Genomic DNA, 20888 nt, shown 5'->3' with positions numbered 1-20888 from the left:
ATTTTAGTGGTGGTGGCAAGGGGGTGCTGGAGTGTTTTCTTCATTGCTGGTGAAATCTTGGAACTACTGCCTTGTAGAGGTTGAGTAGACTTTCAGAGGTCTTTCTTCTCCGTGCTGTTACTCAAAGGTCAGGAGATTTGCTTGGGTGGAGCCCACCAGCTTGACTTCTGGGAAGAAGTGAGTGATGGTTGTGCCTGCAAAGACTATAGCAGTGCACCTGGCTTTGGGCTGACTAGCCCCTGGTGATACCACACTGGCTGTATTAAACACACCATGAAGCAGATAGAGGAGAAACAAATTCATATTTCCCACTGGCAGATTAAGGCACTTTACCATCCTGAAGTTATCCCTGTTTTCTTTTGTTTGAAATATATTACATTTGATACAGTTTTTCTTCATGGCTGTGAAAGATGGACATACCCATTGCAGGGATAGGTTGTCCCAAGGACTGGTGTGGCATTGATACCTTCTGTGGAGGCAATTGGGCATGACCTGTCACTGTTTCTGAAAAAAATTACTCCAATTCTGACATCCTAGAGATGGTATTTCAGAGACAGAATGTACTTTTTTTTTGGGTAGTGTTGGCTAAATGTAAGGTTTCAAATGTGTTGGATTTTAAAAAAATACAAACAGCAACAGCGGAATTGACCAGATTATTTTCCTTATTATTCTCTTTTAAAAATAAGATGAGCCCTGGCCCTTCTGCCCACCCTCTGAGAATATGCTCCCTCCCCGTATATATTTACATATCTATCTATCTATCTATCTATATATATATATATATAGAGAGAGAGAGAGAGAGAGAGAGTGTCCTTATTAAACTACATGCTTATTAAACTACATAGTAAAAAAGCAAAACAAATAAATATAGGTGTTTATCAGCCATTTCCTCCTATGTGTGATTGATTTAGTTGATATTGCTTTATGCATATTTGGAGATTATCTGGAAATAATCATTTGAAAATATGTTTACATATAGCATTATACGATAAAATATATACTACTCTAGTATATATGTATATATACATATGTATAGATTTGTATATGTATATGCTACATTATATACATAAATACTATACAAATATATAATATGTGGTCACATTATCCTGACAAGTCGAGATTGAGACAATATAAGTGGGAACACATTTCCACGAACAACTATTAATTTATAGTTACTATGATAATGGCGTACACGTTCACTTTTAGTTCTATCTGGGTAGCTCTGTAAATTGTGTATTGATTATGCTAATGGCACTCGTGTCTTTATTACTTGTCTGCAGATACATGCAGATTGAATGCACATTTGGTGAGGTGGTCATTCTGTAGGAAAAAGTACATTTTTAAAACCGGGCTTTTGGAGAGATTGTATTAAAACTAAAGAAAAACATTAGACTCATATGGACACCTAAGGAATTATTTTGTGTCCTAGGAAATGAAAAGTGCAGTTAAAAAATTTAAAACAAATGATGCCCTTATATTATCTTTGTTTCAAATTCCTTAAGGAAAGTGTTACAGAAATGGAACTAAATCAATAATGATCTATTTTTATAGTTTATTTTTGGTTGTGTGGCTTTTCTTGTTTTGTTTATCAGGATGAAGGAACCTTCGACATTTAGGGTTGTATGTATTTTAAAATTTATTAGACCAACTAGGGGAAGACACAATGAATTCCTTTTTTTCAATTATACATAAATTTTCTTGTAGTTTATAATAGCTCATAAGGTATAAATCACAGCCTCGTGTTTTTTTTTGCTGTGATCTTTCATTATACAAATTTGTGCCTTATGTTATAGGATTTTTCTTTTTTTAAAATTTCTCTTTTCCTGAGTCATCATGTTACCAAGGCAGTTGTTTTGAAAATGCTTTCTTATCTTCCTAAGTGGGATCATTTCTTACAAATGTGGACTTTTCCACTTAGAAAAGAAAAAAATCTGTTTTCATTTGTTTTCAAATTATTTTTCTTTTTAATGGCAGTTTGATTCCCAGTTTGACAGCCATTTGGAGCTGCTGAAGGGGAAAAAGAAAGAAAAAACCCAACATTTTTTCATGTTCCTGGGTGAAATAAATCTGTTTAGTGGAATATTAAATGCCCAAAATGTTTTGATTAATTTTGACAAACTTTAGACAAATCCAATTGTCCTTGTCTTTCAAATATATGATTGCAGTTAAGGAGAGGAATTTCCTAAATTAAAAAAAAGAAAAAAAAAAGAAAAAAGCAAGTCCAAAGTCACTAGTAAAGAGAATTGAATGATAATATTGTATTGATTTTTGTGAATGAGGTTGGGGTTTACCTTCTCAAAATGTGAAAGTGAGTATTGCTACATTGCAGCAAGCCAGTGTTTCCTGATTCAAACAAAACACTTTCCCCCTAAGCTAATGCCTCAGCAATTGTTGAGATAGTTAACTTTAGGTGTCCAATTCAGAAATGTTGCAATTTGACTGGCACTGTCTAAAATGGATGAAAAAATACAAACAGTTGGTGTAAGTATTAGTATGATATCGTTAATACAAAGGCATTTAGCCGCAGATTTTTCTTTGCTTGGGGAAACTAATGCTTTCTAACTGTGCTACTAAGACTACATAGACTTATTTAGTAAAGAGGAGCCAGATTCTTTCGCAAATGTCCAAATGTCTAAATCCTAGGTTCAAAAATTGGTTTTATTTCTTATTGTAGCTGTCTTGTCTGAGAAGCAGTTTTCAGTATACCTGGTCATTATGTACTAAAGACTACACATAAATGTTTTCAAATAATTTGTTTTCCTCCAGAGTGGATTTTTTTTTAGCAGTTTTAAAGTTGCTTTACTATCGAGAAATTAGTGCTTGATTAGCTGGATATTAAAAATATTTGTGTGTAGTATCTTTCTTATGTAAAATGGAAGAAGGGAGTCCTTGAGGCTTGGTTTAAGATTGAGCATGGAACTACAGAAGCTGGTTTTGTTTCTTTTTGCAGGAAGTTAGAGACTATATGAGATTCAAATGTGTCATTGTTGAATCTGAAGGCATCAGGGTAGTTGGAAGAGTGAGGCATTTCAAATCTGGCAAGAAGAAAGGCTCATGCCAAAGCAAAACAAAATAAAAACAACAAGGTTACAAAAAGACTCTGGGTATTTTACTTTAAGCCCTTCATCTAGAAAAAGCTTCAGCAGGGCACTTTTTTCTTTCTTTATTAGCGTAGGTGATTTTGAGTTTGTGTACCCATTTCACCCTTGTGTCATCTCTTTCCCCTGCTGCCCTGTCACATTCTTTGTGGTTCCTTACCATATTTTCTTTTAGGAGAAGGCTGTGTGCACCTTTTGAAACAAGTATTTTAAATTTATTGGGGTTTTATGTTATTAAAAGTAGTAGTCTGGTGTTTTGACTTTGTCTGATGAAAAGAATCATGAACTCCAAGTAAAATCGTGTTAACTTACTTAAACTAATGGTTAATGATATATTTAAAGAAGAAATAAGAAAGAGATGTTAGAATCAATGTCTTTTTTGGTTTTCAGTTTAATTTTATACTTATTCTTCTTTGGCATTGTGTGTGCTTAAAATAAAGCTAAAGTTAAAGGAGTCTTACCAAAGATCCTTGAAGTCCTGAGAAGTGTCTTTGGGGTCCCTGGAAACCTCTGGTACTAGGTTAAAAAGTTAGCTGGTGGCTGGGCATGGTGGCTCACGCCTGTAATCCCAGCACTTTGGGCGGCTGAGGCGGGTGGATCATGAGGTCAAGAGATCGAGACCATCCTGGCCAACATGGTGAAACCCTGTCTCTACTAAAAAAATATAAAAATTAGCTGGGCATGGTGGCGCGGGCCTGTAGTCCCAGCTACTTGAGAGGCTGAGGCAGGAGAATCGCTTGAACCTGGGAGGCAGAAGTTTCAGTGAGCTGAGATTGCACCACTGCACTCCAGCCTGGCGACAGAGTGAGACTCTGTCTCAAAAAAAAAGAAAAAGAAAAAAGTTAGGTGGTGTGATTTTTCTGCCCAGTTTTTCTCCAGCTTTGGCACTTCTTTGTCACTATTTAGGTAAGTGAGAATATGGGTAAAAGACAAAACCTGGATGTGAAGATAGTGAGAAAAGCTGTCTAGGAATGGCTCCACTGAGCCTGGTGCCTGGCAAACACTGAGACAGCTCTCCACTTTCCTCTCTTCACCATCCATCCAGATCCTGTTTCCATAGTGGCTCCCAGAACCATTATTTCCTTTCTGCCATTGACTTAGTTTTCACTTTCTACTTACTTCCTGGTTTACCCTGTAGCCTCTGGATTGGTCTCTTTGCTTCCAGGTCTGATCTTTGTCCATGCCATCGTCTCAGTTACCAGTGGAGCATCTTTGTAAAATGTCAATCAGATCATTCACTCCCCTACTTAAAATCCATCAGTGATTTCTCATAGCAGTGAGGTTAACATCTGGACATTACACTCACAGGAGTTCCTTCGTGCTCTAGCCGCTTTTCCAGCCTGCTCTCTGCCGCTGCCTTACTGTCTGTCTGGTCTATCCCTCCCTCCCCCCCATTTGAATAGCAACACAGGTACTTGCATTTCTTTGAAGTCATCATGTTGTTTTACGTATCTGTGGCCTTACCTATGTTTCCATTGCCTAGAGAGCTGTGTTCTTGTTCCCAGTGTTATGTGGCCTTCAAAATGTAGCCCAAGTTGCTCTTCTTGGGATAAAATTTCCCTGCCCCGATTTAGATGCCCCTCCATCTGAGTACTTATCTCTCTTGCTGTAGTCGTTGACTTACTCTTCTCTTTCTCTCCTTGTGCCAGTCAGGCCTTCTCATGAAATAACATATGCAGAAAAGGGATAAGTTTCAAATGGCAAACTTGGGTAAATGGACAAAACCACACAAGGCCAGGGAAGACAGACTTGCAGTTTCCAGTCACCCCAAGCTGTGCCTGGTCACCTTGAGGATCAGTATCCCAAAACACTTGAACTTGCTTTTGACCCACCAGTTGGGAAGCGGCAGCAAATTGCAAACTTCTTGGGACAGGAATTTAGACGTTGGATCTCCAGGGCCTTGATCAACTGGCTGTTAACCACATAGGTGCTCAAGAAATGTTTGCTTACTGAAGTTGTGACAAGGCAGCCTAGAAATTCATTGTGAAGTTAAATGACTTTAAGGTAGGAATATGTTAGTAACTACTACTAACATAGTTAGTTACAAACTACTCTTTGTATTAAAGTTGGAGTACTGAAGTTGCTTTCTTCTATTGTGTCTTTCTTTTACCAAATTTCATGTTAAAGATAAAGGGGGAATAGGCCAGCGCGATGGCTCACGCCTGTAATCCCAGCACTTTGGGAGGCTGAGGCTGGTGGATCACAAGGTCAGAAGATCGAGACCATCCTGGCTAACACGGTGAAACCTGGTCTCTACTAAAAATACAAAAAATTAGCCAGGCATGGTGGCACGTGCCTGTAATCCCAGCTACTCAGGAGGCTGAGGCAGGAGAATCGCTTGAACCCGGGAGGCGGAGGTTGCAGTGAGCCAAGATCACGCCACTGCACTCCGGCCTGAGCCAAAGAGCGAGACTCCATCTCAAAAAATAAAAAAAAAATAAAAAAATAAATAAGATAAAGGAGGAATAATGGAAGAAAGAAACTTGGGTATATCTTTCTGATTGGAAGAGAAGAAACTTTTTATTTTGTTGCAAAGTGTGAAAGTGAATGCGTGTGTGTGTGTGTGTGTGTGTGTGTGTGTGTGTTTAACCTCCCCTAAGGCTAATTTCCTCCCATTCAGCATCCTCCTTCAAGGAATTTCACTGTAGATAGTGGTAATAAATTCACAATTGGCATGTTCTCCTTGATAACAGTACATCTGTGATATTTCTCTTTGGTCTTCAAGGACTGTGATAGACCTGTAGAACAATCAAGCAAAACCACAGAAAGTCTAAACTTCAACAGTGCGATTTTGTTTAACACAGAGATCATTCTTTCTGTCTGAGAAGATTTTATAGACAAAGGAAGGAACAAATAGATTACAGATTCCTTTTTTTCTTCTGTAAAACGATTTAACAACTTTCAGAGAATAGAGTGGTTAGAAAATAAACATTGCAGAAAGAGGTAAAAGGAGCACATTCTTATCCGTGACCACAGGAGCTCTTTGGACCGGCTGGTGCCCAGCCTGGTGTCTGCCTGGGATGCCCATCATAATCCTGCTAAGTTGAGGCCGATGTGGTTCTGGGGATGCTCAGCCCTTAGCCACCCCATCGATTGCTTTTTTGTTGTTGTTGTTTGTGTTGTGTTTGTTTGTTTACCTTTAGTTGACAGTAATAAAAAAAATGAGGCAGCAGACCAGCAGGCGAGTGCGGGACAGACGGCTGCACAGTCTGGCAATGCTGCCTTCCTTCATTAGAGTCTGCTTGCCATTTTATAACAGTGTGCGATTTATTTCCCCTAAATCTGTTTTCGTCTTATGGGATTTCAAGTTAGAATGCATATCTAGAGCCCAGAAAGCACAAAATAATGATCCCGCCCTTTGGTTTTTGAAAACCAGGAAGGCTTTCTGCTTCTTGTTAACTCTTTGTAGCCTGAAGGTAACTTTTTCTCTGTTCTTAAAAAGTATAAACATAAATCAGGGATTAGGATTTGAACATACTTGTAGGGGAGGAGTGCTTTCAGATATGGTTTATTTTAAACAGATACTCTCTGATTTTCTTTTTAGGTGTGGGACTTCTAAATATGTCATGAAACCTAGAAGGCTAGTTGTGAGTACACATATGAACTTTAAATACAACATCATTAGACAGTTAATTACGTTCAGTACAAGATGGTTGTTAACCTGAGATGCATCATTTGCAGTGATTTGGGGAGATTTTGGTATGGAATGCATTACTTTGAATTATTTGTTTACTTATTTAGCATGGAATTCCTGGATATGTGACATGGGTTATAATGCCTTTTTAATTTCAGACAATATCCTTGAAAGAAAGAACTCGGGCAGCTTTCTAAAGTCTCAAAAACCCTCTATTTTTACTAGTTCACTAGCAGTGTAGTGTTGGGGCCACTTTTTCTTTAATTTTTTTTGTAACAGTTTTAGGCTACTGAGATCCTGGAGGTCATGGTCATCACAGTGAAGCTAAGACTTGTTTTTTTCAGACAGTATGTATTTTTTAGTTGGTAGTTTCTTGAACTCACTGGGCACTGTGTGGGTTGACTTACGATTGAGTAATTCATGCCATGGCTGTTTAATTTGGTGACAAGCTGGCTATGATCAGAGAACAAACTGTTAGGAAGTGGTCCAGTTTTAAGTTTGCGTGAGTATATAAGTGGAGTATTTTGGGTTCATTCATCTCTTGCCAGTCTTAGTTGTTAAGTAATCTTCTTGCATTCATATTTACATCATCCTCAGAATCTTGTGTTTCTGCCACTCTCTTAAAAACTGACTCTGGTTTTTAAGGTAGAGCTTCATGCTTGGAATTAACCCGGAAAAGCCTCATTTATATCTCCAGCAAGAGGGACAGAGGGCCTGCACTGTGTACTTGCTGCCAGAAGTTTTTATAGTAATACTTTGTATCTAGGCTCTGGCTCTTACCATTAAATGTGCTTTTTATAGAGTACCAAGTTATAAATGTAGTGCAGCTACGGCATATTAATCTTACTGCAGAGATTTAATGAGGCAGTTGTTTTGCGATGGACACTATTGGGAGCAGAGAGCGACAGAGTTTTACTTTACCACTGAGCTGCAGAAATATTCCTTGCCTGGTAATAATTATAACCACATGATCTCTTAGTTTTTCTTTCTTTTGCCAGTGCTTTTCCATGCAAAAGTGGCTTGGAAGGAGGTCCATTTTGAGGCAGTGAAATGGATTGGAAATTGGGCTGTTTTCTCAGTAGTTTGACATTTTAGCTTTGATCAGGCATGGGATCCTTGTTGCACAGAGAGAAATATGTAAGATGAGTTTCAAGAATACAGATAGTCTTTGCCAGTCCACTGAGATGGCTTTTAGATATTCATTACTTTTACTTGACTTTTATATAGGTTATAAAAAGTAAATGTGGTGAAACCTCATTTTTACATGGACAGAATAGAATTTCTGCTGGTTGGCCTTAAACTGATCCCACACTTGAAATTAATTGAAGTCCATGGGTTTATTGCCTCCAACACTTTTAAGCCAGTGCAATTTTTCATTTTCCCCACAGTTGTAATTTTATTAAAGCAAGTTATAGCAATAACAATTCTTATGAACAGGAGGATGAGACGAAGAAAAGAACCACCTGCCAGAGAACACAATCAGGGAAAAGAATGCTTCTTTTACATTCCTATTTATAAGTAATGTTAACAAAATTGGAAACAGAAAGCTGCCACTTACTTTTGTAATAATAATTGTGCGTGTGTTCCAAAATTCAGCATTTTATCCAATCAGAACGATATAAATCCAGTGTCCCACAGCACCCTTTTCAGAGGATGAGGTGGAAAGTTGGTTGAGGAGGTGAGATCATTTGTGCTGAATGCAACATGTTTGCGCAGCATCATTTAGGGTAGGGGGAGAGAGAGTGGTGCCTGCAGCTATGACACAGTTTGTAGTTGCAGTGTAGAGAGTTTGGGGATATTTTAAAATATCACCCTTTGCGTGGATTTATAGCACAACAATGGAGTTGGAAGAACAATGATCCTTCCTGCAGTGGTGCTGGGGGCAGGGCAGTACTTACAGGCATGGACCTTGTATTTATAACCCCTTAGGTTGAAGTCAGAGGTTTGAATGGCTAGCAGAGTAATACAATTATTTTTTATGATTGGATCTCAAAGGACTTTATAAAAACTACATCACTAAGTCCATGTGCAATTATTGAAGTGTAGCCACCTGTGGGAAAGAAATGGTTGACAGTGTAAGCTTTCTAGAATCTTCCTACATCAACTGGCATCAGGGATGCAAACCCCTAGCACAAATAAACACATCTTTTGAATGGGCAAAAAAGAGTTTTTCATGAAAGTAGAGGCTGGAAAAATCTTACAAGGAGAGAGACTGAGATTCCAGTACTCATTACACCAAGGCATCATAGGCTATAATCGAACCCGCTTCCCAGAGGGTCCCTCTTAAGTGTTGACCTAAAAACAAATTCGCCAGTTGGCTGGAGCATGCATCCTAAAGTTGCAGCAGAAGTGAATAAGCTTGACTGACTTCAGTCCCTGAAGGGTTCTATCTGCAAATGCAGAAGTGGAAGCAAAACTATTTTTTATTAGTCTTAAAATGACCCTCATTTTAATAACTAGCCACAGTGTTGGAAGCATGGACTGGGGTCGGTTCTTCAGCTTTTGAGAGTGAAGACATCATGCATTCTTCTATGTTTGTATTTTTGATATTGGATTCATGGAAAGTGTCCATATTCTTGAATAATAAGGAAAGTGAGTTTTTTTTATCATTTTTCTCTGTATAGTACTTAAAGTATTCAGAGAGTCTCCTTATTTAAAAACAAACAGGTCTGCAAACTGGATGTGTAGCATTTAAATAATCATATTAAAATTCAGACCTAACAGCAACATTTCCCTGAGTGCTATCAGTTTTTTTGAGAAACTAGAAACTCATGCTAAACAACCGAGAGTATTCATGAGTGCATACTGCCTTTCAATAAGTGTTTTAATGGTGTGGGGGTCAATTTGCCATAGTTGGGACTGTTATTTATTTTCCTGAATTGCTGTCTAGTTTGGCAGTATTTCATCACTTGGTTTTAGTTTGTTGGAGATCTTTGAATCATTGCCATTTTTTTTTTTGCATCTGTTGCCCCAGATGAAATATTTGAGAGAAGCAAACCCAAATGTGGTGGGTCCTATAGTATCAGCTTTGGAAAATGTAGGCATGCTGGTGCTTTTTACTTTAGAGGTAACTGGTCTGTTCCTGTTTACAGAAAAAATACTGGTAAAGGACTTTTAAAGGTAGTCTCTATTTTTTTCTCCTTCCGTTTCTCACCATCACTAAATAATATTTACTAAACACTCACCTGGACATAGAACTGTGCTCGGCAGAGTACAAGACAAATGCAAAATCCCTGTGATTACTCCCCCAGGAATGAGCAGTCTAAATCCTGGTATACCGAAATGGGCACTGTGTAGAATGTTGAGATAATAATTTTCCAGATGGCAAATCAGCCCAAATTACCAATGTACTTAAACAGTGTGTTCTTTTTGAAAAAAAACCCAGCAAACAAAACTACGTGCTCTTTGAGATGGGAATTTTGCTTTTTTTTTTTTAAGAACCCAAGAGATTGTCAGATACATGGTGATATAAGTTGATTTTGGCATATGTGAATCGTTGGAAGGGTGGTGATATAGTTGTTTATTGAAGATGTGAAGGAAAGCTCTAGAACAACTGCCAGACAAAAAAGGAGTATAAGTGACTTGTAGAAGAAGCATTCATAGAAACGTGCTATGTGCAACATAGCAGAAAACAATCTGAGAGAGCAGGATATTGGTGTGGCATTTTTGGACTTTTTTGAGAAATACTTGGTTATTTTTGATTCTGTGGATTCTTGATTGTAACATTTAATGAAATATCTAAAGTGTTAAATAGCTGGGCATGGCAGTGTGTGCCTGTGGTCCCAACTACTTGGGAGGCTGAGGCAGGAGGATTGCTTGAGGCCAGGAGTTGGAGGCTGCAGTGAGCTATGATAGTGCCTATGAATAGCCACTGCACCTCTGCTTGGGCTGCCTAGTAAAGACCCATCTCTAAAAAGCAAAATTAAAAACATTGAATATATTTGTATTTAAATTATCATATTTATTGTAGCCATTAAAAGTAATATTGTAGTCATATAAAAATGTGGCTACAGATAATGCCTTACGTATTTCTTAGGTATCTTGATACAGTTATTTTGTAACCATTTCATTGACTAGTCAAGGCCTTATAGAAAATAGAAATCTCTAGTTTAATTTTACTGTATTTTGAGATATAGTTTATTTATGACTTTGGAGGACTTTTTGCTACTGGAAATCAGTGACCCATAAATTCAGTCACTGATTGTATTATCCAATTATCTTAATTTCCCCCAAAGAGATACTCTTCAGCCCCTTCCCCACACAGTTCCTTTCTTCCTCCCTCTTTGGGAGGAAATGACTCAAAGGACAGCATAACTAATCAAAAAGCGTTTATTGAGCTCTAAGTAAAAGCATTCCACGTGCTTTTCTCTCCCCGCACCCCCACACCTCTCCCTGTTGTTTGTGTATCATTTTTAGGGTGAAAATGGAACTATTTTTAGTTTTCACAACATTTAGCTTTTCAACATTGGTAATGCCAACTCAAATTGTTGACTTCATTATTATTTATAATTGTTTTTCATATATCTTATTTCACTTTTTTGGATAATTTTGAAAACAAGAGACATACATTTACACTTGAGTTTGCATTTGTAAGAATGTTTTGCTATGTGATACAGCTTATTTTGCTATCACTGTCTAACAAATAATGGAGTAGCTGTGTGTTTTGACCAGTATATAAGTAAAGGTCAATTTTGTGCCTGTGGTAATTGGCTTAGCTTATTCTAGACTTTTGGCTAATTCTGGTAATTTCCCATGAAAGAGTATATTTAGCAGAAAAAGAGTTCATTCTTAAGCACAGTGGGGTTTTTTTTTTTTTTGCATTGGAGACTGTTTAATTTTACAAGTGATTTATCTCTTTTAAGCAAAAACTAAAAGGCTATGAAAAAAATGGCAAAGTCAGTCTTAAGAGTGGGTGAGTGATTTGATGGGAGAGAGAGGAAAAGGGCTACATGGTGGGGAAAGGGAAGAAGGCCTTTGATAGTCACTAACTGAATAATTTTAGGAGAGGCTCACTTTTGATTCTCCTGTAATAAAATCTGCAATGAAGCCCTCCTATTGCAACTTCAAGGAAAATGATGTTTCTGTTTTTGGTAGCAAGAAGATTAAATGTTACTTTAAAAGAACCTGTCTTTAAACCCCATACTTACAGTGTTGATATTTTTCAGACCCCAACTGTAAACTTGAAGACAAGACTGAAGATGGAGAGGCACTAGATTGTAAGAAGAGGCCGGAAGACGGGGAGGAGTTGGAAGACGAAGCTGTGCACAGCTGTGACAGCTGCCTCCAGGTGTTTGAATCGCTGAGCGATATCACAGAACACAAGATTAATCAATGTCAACTGACAGGTAAACAATACTTATCACTTTTTTGTCTTCTTGTACTGTTCTATTTCTGATTTTTTCAGTTTGTTCCTTTATGTGTTTTTCTCTTCAAATTATTTTATTCCTACACTTGAATACCTAGCTAAGTCTAGAGGTGCTTTTGAAAGAATTCTGAGATGGTTGTGTGGGGTAACCTCAGTGTCACAGCCCTCTTAGATTTTGAAATGCACCTAGATGTTAATAGCTAATGAATGTATTTTCTTTTTTGCTTTTTTTTTTACATGATGCCATTTAGGAGCAGAACATGAATATTGGATGACTAATATATTTTAAAAATCCTTTGAATACCTTTTCAAAGACAGCATGAGAAATGAACATGTTAGCTTAGATAACACTTCCTGAAGGAAACCTTTTCTGATCTCCCTCTGCCTGAGTTAGCCACATTTTTTTGTGTTCCCATAAAGTTCAATACTTATCCTTGAGCACCACAGTTCTCACTGGGTATGTTCATTTTTCCATCTCACTCGTTAGACTGAACGCTCATGGATGGCTGAAACTGTGTCTTATTCATTCTCGCATTATCTAAGCCTAGCACAGTACCTGGCCTATAGTAGGTACTCATTAAGGCTGGCAAGTTATTCTGCTATGCAGTTCCTTGGAAGAGTCAGATTTAAAGTAACATGTTGCATAGCATGTTTGATGTAATGGCTAAATAAAACTGGGACTCAGTTTACCAAATATCTACCCCATTTAAAATATATCCTACAAGAATGCATCTCTGAGCCTGGGTAGGGCATTTTAGATAGAACTCTGTAAGATACACATCATTCTGCTCTTTCTGTTTGAAGCTGACACCACTCCTATGTGTGTGTATGTGTGTGTCTCTCTTTCTCTGCCTCTTATTTTCCCAGCACAAATCTTTCTTCAATTAAGCGAGTATGTGAAATGTGTTTACTGGACAAGTGGTTCTCTGACTGTTTTCCACAGCATATTCATATTTTTATAAGATTTTAAAGTGTGTTCTATTTTAACAAGGTTTTCTGAATGGATTATTGTGGAATGTTGGATTAAATCCATTAAATAGACTTCTTTATTAAAAGTGCCTTGTGGCTCTTCTCTTCAAAGAGGGATTACAGTGAACAAGTTTATTAGGCCCCAGAATCATCTTCCTTTCAGAAAACCCATAAACATTTTCTGGAACTGAAGTTTGAGAATTGATGTTGCTTATATAAATATTGGCCATACATATATATTTTACAGTTTATATATGCTTCTAGGGAGCAACTTTTATTTTGATACAATTCCAAACATACAGAAAACTTGGAAAAATAATATAAGGAACTTCCATATCATTTACCTGATTCATCAGTTGCTTACATTTTTCTCCATTTACTTTATTATTCTCTTTTTTCCTCTCCTATAGCATCTCTTTCTTAATCATTTGAGAGAAAGTTGGAGACATCACACCTCTATACATATATCCTTTGTATTTCTGAAGAACAAATCTATTCTCTTACATATCTATAGTATACTTACTGAAACTGAGAAAGTTAGCCTTTAGGCCAGGCGCGGTGGCTCACACCTGTAATCCTAGCACTTTGGGAGGCCGAGGCAGGTGGATCATCTGAGGTCAGGAGTTCAAGACCAGCCTGATTAACGTGGTGAAACCCCATCTCTACTAAAAATAAAAATTAGCCGTGCGTGCTGGCACGTGCCTGTAATCCCAGCTACTCAGGAGGCTAAGGCAGGAGAATTGCTTGAACCCGGGAGGCAGAGGTTGCAGTGAGCTGAGATCACGCCATTGCACTCTAGCCTGGGCAACAAGAACGAAACTCTGTCTCAAAAAAAAAAAAGAAAGTTAACTTTTAACACAAATAGATACTACTATCTAATTCACAATCCATATTTAAATTTCAGCAGTTGTCTTAATAATGTCTTTGGTAGCTATTTTTTCCCCTCATCCACGATTCAGGATCATGCATAACATTTAACTGTCATCTCTTTTACCTCCTTTAACCTGGAATGTTCTCTCAGCCTCTCTTTGTCTTTCCTGACCATGACATTTTTGAAGAGAAGCTACCAGTTAGTTTACAAAATACCCATCAATTTGGGTTTGTCTGATGTTTCCCAAGGATTAAATTCAGGTTACATAGGCTCCTGTAGTATTCAGGCTCCAAAGAAGCCTGAATCACCAAAGAAGTGATATTGCACCCTTCTCAGTGCATCAGATCAGGAAGTACATGATGTTAGTTTGTTACCATGTTGATGTTGTTAACAATGAATATTTGTTTAAGGTGGTATCTGCCAACAGTTTCCATTGTAAAGTTACCATTTTCTCTTTGTATATGGTTAATAATTTGTGGGAAGATAACTTTGATACTATATAAATATCTACATATTCATAAAATGTTTACCCACTGTTTCTTTCTTTTTTTTTTTTGTGATGGAGTCTTGCTCTGTTGCCCAGGCTGGAGTGCAGTGGCATGATCTCTGCTCACTGCAACCTCTGCCTCCTGGGTTCAAGCGATTCTCCTGCCTTAGCCTCCCAAGTAGCTGGGACTACAGGTGCGTACCACTATGCCCAGCTAACTTTTTGTACTTTTTAGTAGAGACAGGGTTTTGCCATGTTGATCAGGCTGGTCTTGAACTCCTGGCCTCAAGTGATCCGCCTGCCTCGGCCTCCCAAAGTGTTGGGATTATAGGCGTGAGCCACCACACTCAGCCGTGCTCACTGTTTTTATGTCTATTGCAAGTTCATAATTTATCTATTTGTTAGCCTACTGTAATATTCTTTCTTATTCATTTGTTCATTTGTATATTCATGTTACTGTCATCTCTTGGGTTTTTATTTTATTCAGTGGGTCATAATTCATTACTCTCATTGTATTGATACCCAGATTGCCGTAGATCTAGCCAATGGGAGTCCCTTCAAACAGGATCCTGTATGTGTTTAATATGCTTCCATTATTATTTGAGAACTTTAGTTTCTGATGCAAATAGATGCTCCAGAATCATCATGCTCTTTTCTTGTCCTAGTCCTGCAATCAGCCAGCAATTTTTCTTTTCTTTTCTTTTCTTTTTTTTTTCTTTTTTTTCTCCTGGTTCTTTATGAGGACAAAGGTATTTAGAAACCAAGATATGGATACTATGTATGCTCAATGCTGTAGGTGTACCATTACTTATGGACTTCAGTAGACAGAAGTAGGAAATGTACATGCATACTTACTATAATATATAATACACTCATAATATGGCTCATAAAATTCATACATATACAAGTATATGCACATATGTGTATTTTTCTCTATCCAATAAAAACCATATGTTCATATTGATACCTCGCATTCAATTCAGTACCTCAGGTACATCCTAGTCTTTTTCCTTGGTGTATTTCTGCTGCCTTCTGTAACAGAGAGAAACCTGGCTTCCATTATCCTTATTAATATGTTTACTCATTTGCCTGAGCCTAGAATATACAGTAAGTAGTTTCAAAATTGCTTACTGATACCACCATGATAGGCAAACTGAGTTTAATATTTGTTTATAATTGTTAATGCTGTAATTTTTAGTGCCACATTTACATACAGTGAAATTCATAAATTATAAGTATATAATTTGGTGAATTTTGGCAAAATAAATACACCTATGTGACACGCCCTTCTTAAGATATAATTTCTTTCATCCCAGAAAGTTCCCTCATGCTTCTTTCTGATCAATAATGCTCCACTAGAAGTCACCAGTTTTTGAGCTGTTTTAACCATAGATTCATTTTACCTATTCTAGAACTTCTTGTAAATGAAATTGTACGGCATGCACCCTTTTTTGGTGTGTCCGGCTTCTTTTGTTCAGCATAATGTCTATGAGATCCATTCATATTGTTGTGTATATAAGTAGTGTGTTTCTTTTTATTGCTGTGTAGTATTCCATTATATGAACATATCATTATTTGTTTTACATTCTCTTGTTAGTGGATACTTTATTTTTAGTTTTTGAGTATTATGAATAAAGTTCATAATAGTCAACCTTCTATATGGATCTTTTTGTGGACATATGTTTTATTTCTCTCGTTAGGAATAGAATTGCTGGGTCATTGGGTGAAGGGCATGAGATGTGATATGTTTAATCTCTATTAGAAACTTCCAAACCCTTTTTCAAAAACTCCCACCAGCAGTAGATGAGAATTCTGGTTGTCGTACGTGCTTGCTAACATTTATATTATCCGTCTTTAATTTTGACATTCTGTTGGGCATTTATTGGTATTTGTTGTGGATTTTCTAGCTCATATATATTTAGTTGACTTCATGTAAGGTGTATTTTTCCTAGAACATATCATTTTGGGAAAATCCCATTAAATGCAGATAATCAGTAAGATGCCATTTTCAGTAGAATAACTGGTGCTTTAAACAAAGCTTTGCTCACGTAGAATCAGCACTAACATTAGGATAAAGACATGGGAACTTCAGCATGCCCACTGGACTGACATGACAGTGTATATTCATCTGGCAAGAAATCATGTCTTTGGTAAGAGTGGGTCCTCTCTCATGTTAAAAGTTATTTTAAAATTCATATAATTTAGAAAACAACCTTCAAGTTCTGCTTGGTGAGTGGTTAATTTTTACTGAGTGCGTGCCCTATAGTTATTCTTATGTTCAGCTCTATAAAATTGAATCGAAGCAAAAGGCATTATTCCTGTCTCATACAACTTTAATAATACCTGTGCAGGAAGTGCTGAATTTTCCACACATGGTATGGCAAAGATTATGAGTTAAATTTTTTAAAAAACTGATAAAATGTTTGGTTTATTTTGGTCTGAAGCTTTCTGAAAGTAGGGAATCTGTTCTTTGGTCACATACTACCGCAGGTTAGTCAAAGGTAGAAAAGTAGAGGCCGGGCGTCCTGGCTCATGTCTGTAATCCCAGCGCTTTGGGAGGTTGAGGTGGGCAGATCACCTGAGGTCAGGAATTTGAGACTAGCCTGGCCAAAATGGTGAAACCCCGTCTCTACTAAAAATACAAGAAAGTTAGCAGGGCATAGTGGCGCACACCTGTAGTCACAGCTACTTCGGAGGCTGAGGCAGGAGAATCGCTTGAACCCAGGAGGAGGAGGTTGCAGTGAGCTGATATCGTGTCATCGCTCTCTAGCCTAGGCGACAAGAGTGAAACTCTGTCTCAAAAAAAAAAAAAAAAAAAAAGAGAGTCTTACTTGCCACTTGTTGAAGCACATGTCCAGAGAGAGTTATCTGATGGGTCTTGTTTTCCTGTTTATTGTTGTTCAGGATTATTTCTTTGGGACGGTGGTAGATTCGGGAGGCAAAGTATAAGTGGAGGCCAAGGAGGAAGCAAAAAAAAAGGGAGAAATGAAATCAGGAACGATCCACGTTTGTTGAAGGTGTTAATGGTGTAGCTTGAGTTGGCTGAAGGTTGCCCTCCAGTCTGATCTGGAAAAGATTAAAGACACTTGGAAGCATTTTAATTAAAAAAGTAATATGATGCTTTTGCTTTCTTGCTTGGTTAAAGCCTTTTAGTGTAAGTTGGGAGGTCTGACAGTTCCAGTGTTTGCTTCCCACTGCTTGAATTCTCTTCTTGCTCCTTTCCCATCCCCCACCCCTGGCTGACAAAGTGCTGGATTTAGCAAAGGAAGGTATTTTTATATATACCTTTTTTTTTTTTTTTTGCCTCTTGGTTTTATTACTTTTTTCTTTCCTTTTTTTTTTTTTTTTTTAAATTCGTTTTACCTTTTAACTTAATTCAGCCCCATTTGCCTCTTTGCTGATTTTCCTCTCATTCCGGTCCTTTCTCCAAGATTCTTAATTTCCCTGTCCATATTTTCCCCTTCCTTTCTCCCTGCCCGTTCCATGGTCTTATCTTGCTGCTTTCTCAATTTATTCTTTGTTCCTTGTGGATTCCCTTCTATTAATCTTGAAGTCGTTACTGACATGTTTGGCCCTACCCAGCTAGACCATTGCCTGAAGACTTTTTGATGAACAATATGTGTAAAGAAAGGGAATCTTGAGCAGTGTGCTAGAGGGTTAATTATAGAGTACGATTAGAAGTGAAAGCTATCTTACAACTTGTTGATTTGCAAAATAACAGAAAAAGGATACATTCTATGTGCTGATGCCTATGTGGGTTACTCAGGGTAGTTCTGTTATGAGAGAGCCATAGAAACCCTGTCTTAGATTCTTCCCTTCTTTTAACTGAGGGTTTTCTTGGTAACTTAAGATCTGTTCCTTTGGTGACTTTCATCCCCAAGGGTGACCCACATTCCTTGGAGAGCCTGCCTTGATGAAAACCTATTCACTCCATATCAAAAGTCTTGAAACTGAGCCAAGGCCAAACTAAGCCTTTGGAGATGAAGGTCAAATACAGAAGAACAAGATGATCAATTCTAGACCCAGATTTGAAAGTCAGCTATAAGATTATGTGCCAGGTAAAATAATGATTAGCTGTCCATGTGGACTGAAATTTTAGAAAGTGGATCCTGCAGGGATAAAGAAAATGCGAGCTCACACACAGCTCATGGAGTCTGTCACTGAGAGGATATTCTAGTATTTGCATATTTTTCTGGACAAGCATCCTTGATCTAAGAAAGAACAGAACAGTCCCTGAAGATAGCAAAGGACGTGGTGACACTCACAGATGAGTTCTCTCTCCTTTGTCTCATGGTGCAATTTTCCTGGAGTCTACAGTCCAACATGTATAAGTAAGTTATGTATCATCCCTGCTTGAAGGAATAGGGGGAAAGGTGAAAGAAAAAATTAAGTCCCTCTCTTCAATTTTAGCAATAGATGGAAACCACCTGTCTTGCCCCAGCCTTGCTGTCTTTTTCCTGGAGGCTAAGAAGGCAGGGGAATCAACACTCTATTGCTGTTGGGACTCTCTGATGAAGAAGACAGATTATCAAAATATATATTTAAAGAAGGAAAAGCACAGAGAACCTCTCATTTTACTAATCCACAAACCCTATCATTTCTTGCCAATTCCCTCAGGGGGTGGGGAGGGCTGGAAGCCAGAGGGGTCTCATCACACTGCTCAACAAAGATTTAATAGCAGGGTGCTATGGGGAAGGCTGAGATTACAGAGACTTTGTTATGCTTACAAAACTGAGTAAGAACTAGTATTGTAAATCATCAAAACTAAGCTACACTTAACAGGATAAATGTGTAAAGTGCATTTGGTAATACGCTATGCTTGTTGTTCTGAGTCATTTTTCTCTTCTCTCCTGCTAATTTGCAAACTTGAGTTGTCTGTTAAGTGTTTTTTCACATCATTAATGTGAATTGCCTGGGCATAATTGCAGAAAAAACTAAATAGCATTGTGTTAGTTCTTAACCCTCTGGTCTACCATACTATTGGTAGATGAGTGTGTAGAAATATGTGTGGTAGTAATTCTTCTGTAGCTTTGGGGAACATTTGTAGACCAGATATATAAAGTCCTACCCAGGGTTGTGGCTTCTTTACAAATATTCTTCCTGTTCACATTTTTTAGGAAAATGAACTGAATTGATGAGTGGATGTTGTTCATCAATGTAAAGTAGTATGTCCATTTAATTTTGTTTTAAATCTTATGAAACTTCCTGGAAGCTTCATACAATTTTTGTGAGCTGAAAACTTTTAGACATCTGGAATATCCTTATTATTTGGCCAAATAATTTTTTTAAATGTGAAAGTGAGTATACATATGTCATATGGTTGTGGCAAATTAAAGACTGGTTCATTCCAATGAACAATAAAGTGCTCTAACAGCTAGTTCTGTTGGCAGTGGGAATAAGGGAGATGAGTAATTTACAGAATGAAGCATCGTTTTCATAAAAGCAGATTGAAACTGCTTAGAACCTTTTTTTTGCTGTTTTCCTTATCAAACCATTAGTTGAAATAAATTACATGAAATAAATGTGATATTTCAACTTTTTAGTTCATATTAATTAGGCTTAAGGCATTATAAGTTTTATTTGCATATTTCTATATTAATTCATTATTCATACTTTGTTAATCATTTAAGTGTTATTAATTTATGTTTCTATATTAATTAGGCTTAAGGCACTATAAGTTTTATTTTCCTGTTTCCTTCCATTTTGATCAGTTCCTCATTTTGTACCTAAAATATGTCTTTTTTTAGCCTACTTCATTCTCCAAATCTCCCTAAGCCCCCAAAATGCAGTTTCATGGCCTCCATAGATTCCATTCTCCAGCCCATCTCTATATGCATTTTACTTTTAGACTAGTGATTTCTAAATGCACTGTCATAATATGTATTTACTAATACATTACATACATACATGCATTATACAACATTCACAAAAACAGAAATTAAAAAATTAGGTAAAGATGAAATAAACAGGGTTTAAAAATAATTTTATGTTATTTTGAAGTCCTGGTCCATGTTTATTTTGGTAATTCATTTTAATGGCTGTTAAAACTGAAAAAAATACTTCACAAAACCTCCAGAGAGAATGTATGTTATTCTTTCCCATGAGGTTGTTATCAGTGGTGGGTATAAGTTCATATTTCAAAGAACTTTCCTGATAATCTCACTTCTGTGCTTTTGTTTTGCCAACTTTCAGTCAGCTCTGATGAAACTGTTTCTCCCCCTCCCCTTTCCCTTTCATATGGTGGGTGACAAGGAGCTTTTACTTGGTGTGAAAGGGCCAGATTTGCCGTTTTCTTGTTGATTACTTGTGCTTGACTATCAATATCCTGCAGTTTTTTTTTGCAGAAAACTTTTAAAAATCAGTTGTCAAAATTTGAGGATTTTGCATGAATTAGATTAGTTAAAATTAAATATTCTGATCGATAAGTCCAGTTTGCTGGACACTGTAGACTGCATTAGTATGAG

The 20888-nt window shown here is 37.3% G+C and overlaps 1 protein-coding gene across 6 annotated transcripts in view; it reads left to right on the top strand.

Moving 5' to 3' along the window:
* The window catches only part of ZNF521 (zinc finger protein 521), a 289814-nt gene that overhangs the window by 18236 nt on the left and 250690 nt on the right, over positions 1–20888 (top strand). For 5 of the 6 annotated variants that reach the window (XM_031003745.3, XM_055368818.2, XM_063699132.1 and 2 more), the window contains one exon: positions 11898–12077. Coding sequence is in view for 2 of the 6 variants with exons in the window: in XM_063699132.1 (XP_063555202.1) it covers positions 11898–12077 (180 nt within the window). In the remaining 4 variants the exon portion in view is untranslated. Of the gene's footprint in view, positions 1–6622; positions 6686–11897; positions 12078–20888 lie in introns of those variants that run through there. The other variant, XM_055368819.2, reaches the window with a different exon arrangement.

The sequence above is a fragment of the Gorilla gorilla genome, chromosome 17, assembly GCF_029281585.2.
Source record: "Gorilla gorilla gorilla isolate KB3781 chromosome 17, NHGRI_mGorGor1-v2.1_pri, whole genome shotgun sequence".
Classification (NCBI taxonomy): domain Eukaryota; kingdom Metazoa; phylum Chordata; class Mammalia; order Primates; family Hominidae; genus Gorilla; species Gorilla gorilla.
Note: the sequence above shows the minus strand (reverse complement) of the source record. Positions and strands in the feature narration are given on the sequence as shown.